This window comes from Lactuca saligna, chromosome 5 (assembly GCF_052625555.1).
Source record: "Lactuca saligna cultivar CGN05327 chromosome 5, ASM5262555v1, whole genome shotgun sequence".
NCBI lineage: Eukaryota > Viridiplantae > Streptophyta > Magnoliopsida > Asterales > Asteraceae > Lactuca > Lactuca saligna.
The window spans coordinates 243,575,262-243,579,635 of NC_136421.1; the positions used below are offsets into that span (position 1 = coordinate 243,575,262).

At 34.9% G+C, this 4,374-nt stretch overlaps 1 protein-coding gene across 1 annotated transcript; it reads left to right on the forward strand.

The window, feature by feature from the left end:
• The first annotated feature begins 462 nt into the window (after window positions 1–462).
• Window positions 463–3,467, forward strand: LOC145047175 (glycolate oxidase-like). Its single transcript, XM_078995406.1, has 10 exons — window positions 463–599; window positions 978–1,149; window positions 1,250–1,374; window positions 1,475–1,521; window positions 1,601–1,678; window positions 1,779–1,970; window positions 2,080–2,212; window positions 2,296–2,396; window positions 2,487–2,591; window positions 3,091–3,467. The coding sequence occupies exons 2-10, from the start codon at window positions 1,013–1,015 to the stop codon at window positions 3,280–3,282; spliced, it is 1,110 nt and encodes a 369-aa protein (XP_078851532.1). The 5' UTR covers window positions 463–599; window positions 978–1,012; the 3' UTR covers window positions 3,283–3,467.
• Window positions 3,468–4,374: the final 907 nt, after the last annotated feature.

Here is a 4,374-nt window from a genome sequence, read left to right on the forward strand (position 1 = left end):
GAGCTCAACCCCCCCGATCAACAAGCTGAACCCCTCCTATCTTCTCCGTTGCAAATTTGGCACAACATATCTTGTAATTCACTGGAGCTGTATACCAACGTATCAATGGCCCTCGTCTCAGACCTCATGACCTTATCCTTATCAATGGCCTTTGACCTTTGCCCTACCAATCGTCTGCTAGAAAAAGAAAAGATGGCGACTTTTGCGTTTAAAGCCTCCAAAATCTTTCATTTCCTATTTGTTCTTTCAACTTCGGGGAAGAAATAGAATGTGGATAATGGAGAAAAACTATGAAACACACGATCAATTATGTGGAGGAGAGCCACCCAGTTGCCTCCCCTCAATTGGATTTGGTATCCATTCCTTACCTTCAATTACCCATCCCCTATTTTTGTCTTCATCCCATTTTCTTCATACATTTTCTTTAAATTTATCTGGTACACACATGACCCATGATCTCTCTCTACTTTATCTTTAAGCTGTTTTTGTCTTTTAGTTTCTCCATTTTTTACAATTTTTGTTGCTTATCTATACCTGTTCTCCACTTGGGTTTTGCTCACTCTTTTCAATCGAAACGGAAACACCCAACTGCCCAAAAGGTTTGCTTCTGGTTCTCTCTCACCAAAACACATACCTCTTATTCCATTTATAGTACTGAATTGAGTAATTATTCGTATATTTATTTCAAACTGATGTGTATCAGAGTTAAGTTGAGTAGACATTCATCTCATCATTGCTTATCTTTAATTTCTAATTTTGGTATGTTTTGTTCAAAGTGTTCTTCATATTTACTTTATTTAACATGTTAATTAGCATTTTCGATCAAGAAACAAAAAAAGAACACCTTAAGTTCATCGTGGATCATAGTTTTACAACTTCAATTTCTCAATTTTGTTGATACGAAACGAGTTTATAAAAGAAAGACGAAACATTCACCATGTGTTATGAATATAAGAATCAGTTTCTTTTGAATCAAGGTTTCTCGGAGGAAGCGTTGGGGTAGACAAGAGAGATGGAGGTCACAAATGTTGAAGAGTATCAAGCAATTGCGAAAGAAAAGTTGCCTAAGATGATCTATGACTACTATGCTTCAGGCGCTGAGGACCAATGGACACTCGGAGAAAACAGAAACGCCTTTTCAAGAATCTTGTAAGCCCTCTATATATATATATATATATATCGCGACACTAAATAAGTCTAAATCTGTTTTGTTTTGTGTCTGAGTGCTTTCTATTTGTTAATTTAACAGGTTTAGGCCTCGTATTCTAATTGATGTGAGCAAAATAGACATGACCACAACAATTTTGGGATTCAAATTATCTATGCCTATAATGATTGCCCCAACAGCGATGCAGAAAATGGCTCATCCTGAAGGTGAAAACCACATATTTCACCACGATTTGTGTCATTCAAGTCTTATATTCCTTTGATTATGATATGTTAAGACATTATCTAACATCATTTTTGAATGCAGGCGAGTATGCAACAGCAAGAGCTGCATCTGCAGCTGGAACCATCATGGTTGACTTTTTGACTTAGTTAATTTGAATTTTCACATGGGAAATTTGTATGATAAATAGTTATTTTGTATTGATTGTAGACATTGTCATCATGGGCAACATCTAGTGTTGAGGAAGTTGCTTCAACTGGACCTGGGATCCGCTTTTTCCAGCTTTATGTAAGCAACCGTTTTCTGTTATCTAGATCTTAAATCTTCAAGTAATAATAATTTTCAGGTTTATGTAAGAAATTTGTGTGATGTAAAATATATTGATCAGGTGTACAAGGACAGGAATGTTGTTGCTCAGCTTGTGAGGAGAGCTGAAAAAGCTGGATTCAAGGCTATTGCTCTTACAGTTGATACACCAAGGCTTGGAAGAAGAGAAGCAGACATCAAAAACCGATTTACTTTACCCCCTTTTTTGACATTGAAGAACTTTGAGGGTTTAGACCTTGGAAAAATGGATGAAGTAAGTCAAAAGTAATCCCTAACTAAATTCATCACATTTTGACCAAGTCAAAGCCAAAGTCAAACCACCTCTAAAGTCTAATCACATAATGTATATTATTACAATGCAGGCTAATGACTCTGGTTTAGCTTCTTATGTTGCTGGTCAAATTGACCGCACGCTGAGCTGGAAGGATGTGAAGTGGCTCCAGACCATCACCAGCATGCCAATTCTGGTCAAGGGTGTCATCACTGCTGAAGACAGTACGAATACAAATTAATTTACAACAGATTTTTAATTTTATAAAAATAATTAATAAATATCGTGTTTGTTAAAAAATTTGCAGCAAGGTTGGCTATTCAAGCTGGTGCAGCGGGTATTATTGTATCTAATCATGGGGCTCGCCAGCTGGACTATGTACCTGCTACTATCATGGCTTTGGAAGAGGTATTCAATTTCTCCATTTTATTATTATTATTATTTGCAGTCTTATTTTTTTATATAATGATTAATGAGGTGTGGTAACTTTTGCATTAGGTTGTGAAAGCTGCACAAGGCCGTGTCCCGGTGTTTTTGGATGGTGGGGTCCGCCGTGGGACTGATGTTTTCAAGGCGCTGGCTCTTGGAGCTTCCGGCATATTTGTAAGTACAATACTGTCTGTTGTCTGTTCGTCAGCTGGTCCTTGCATGCTTGGCCTAGCATGTGGGGACCAGCTGAAACTGACCTTATTAATAGGCCAAAGTTTAATAAACTAGACTCACAGTCCTAAGTAGGACCACATAAAATAAAAATAAAAGAGTAACTTGCATTTTGGTCCATAAGTATACCTGGCTTTTGCAATTTTGGTCCACATTTGAGGTTCTTGTAACGTTTTTGGTCCCTAAGTAAAATGACTACATTTGGTCTCAAAGGATAGCTGATTTTGGTCCAAAAAATAGTCATTTTCTTGGAACATGGATCAAAAACGTACAAAGGACCAAAATTGTAGCAAAAAACTATTTGGACCAAAATTACAAAAATCAGCTATAATCAGGGACATTACAAAATGTTAGGACTTGGCACTTAATAATGGGGAAAACCTTATTTTCCCAAATAAAAAAAAAAAAAAAACAACTTCTAAATTAATTTATGAAATTCTAGATTGGACGACCGGTGGTGTTTTCCTTAGCTGCTGAAGGAGAACTTGGAGTGAGAAAAGTACTTCAAATGTTACGCGAGGAATTTGAGCTAACAATGGCTTTGAGTGGTTGCACTTCACTCAAACAGATCACCCGTGACCACATTGTCACTGAGTGGGATGCACCTCGAGCTCGCCCCTCACCAAGATTATAGATATGATAATTTATCATCTCTAAACAAGGAATGTGCAAAGTAAAAAGGTATAGCATGTGTTATAATTGCAACATTGTGCCAAAATACCTTTTTGGAACTTGTAATATTTGAAATTTATTTGTTCGGTGTACTTGAAATTTCTCGTTTTGGAATAATAAGTTGCGTGGATATACACATCACCTCAATGCTTGTTATAACATTATTGTTGTTGTATATTATTTTTCGGGATATGTTTTTTTTGGAACGCCTGAAGTATATTAAAGAAGTAGCAAAACTCTAGCAAGGAGCTACAAACTGATTACATGAATTTCGGGAGATGTTTTTAATAATGAAAACATAGCTTTTTTGGAGAGCTATTAATAATCATTAGTTTCAATATACACGATCCCGGAAATCTGGAAATAGTTGTGCTTTAAAAATTATCGAAATACCATATAAAAGTCGTTAATCATCATGATCACGTACACACTGCTCCTGAGTTTTATTTAACGAGAGAAAGAAAAGGAGGTGAGAAGATTTGGAAAGATCTTTGCTCCTGAGTTTCATTTGAGGGAAACGAAGAAATATGAAAAGAAGATTCAAGTTAATTTTCCATAGAAAAATGAAAAGAAGATTTAAGTTAATTTCCCTATAAACTATCTTTCCAAATCGGAAGGAACCGAAGAAAAACGAATGAAAGATCAAATTTTTTTTTTTCATTCCTTTAGTGAACTAGTAGAGTGTTACATGCTTTGTAATCACCTTAGTGATGACATGCCATACATGCAATAAAAACACACTAACATAATTGTGCACACAATGAAATAAAAAATTGTAATTTGGTAAGAAGTGTGAAAAACAATATGCTTCATCAATTAAAAAAAAAAGGGTATGATCATCATTTATTTAGTTTATTTTTCGAGGTTTTTTTTTTTTTTTTTTTTTTTTTTTTTTTTTTTTTTAAATTGTTATGTTTGGCAAACAAAAAAGTAGCACAAAAAAGTAGCTGATAAACTAGTTTTTTAAAAAGCTACTTTGAGTAGCTTTTTAAAAATTTCTCAAATATACCCTTATTTAATTACCAAAAAAAAAACGTATTCTTCTAAATGGCAT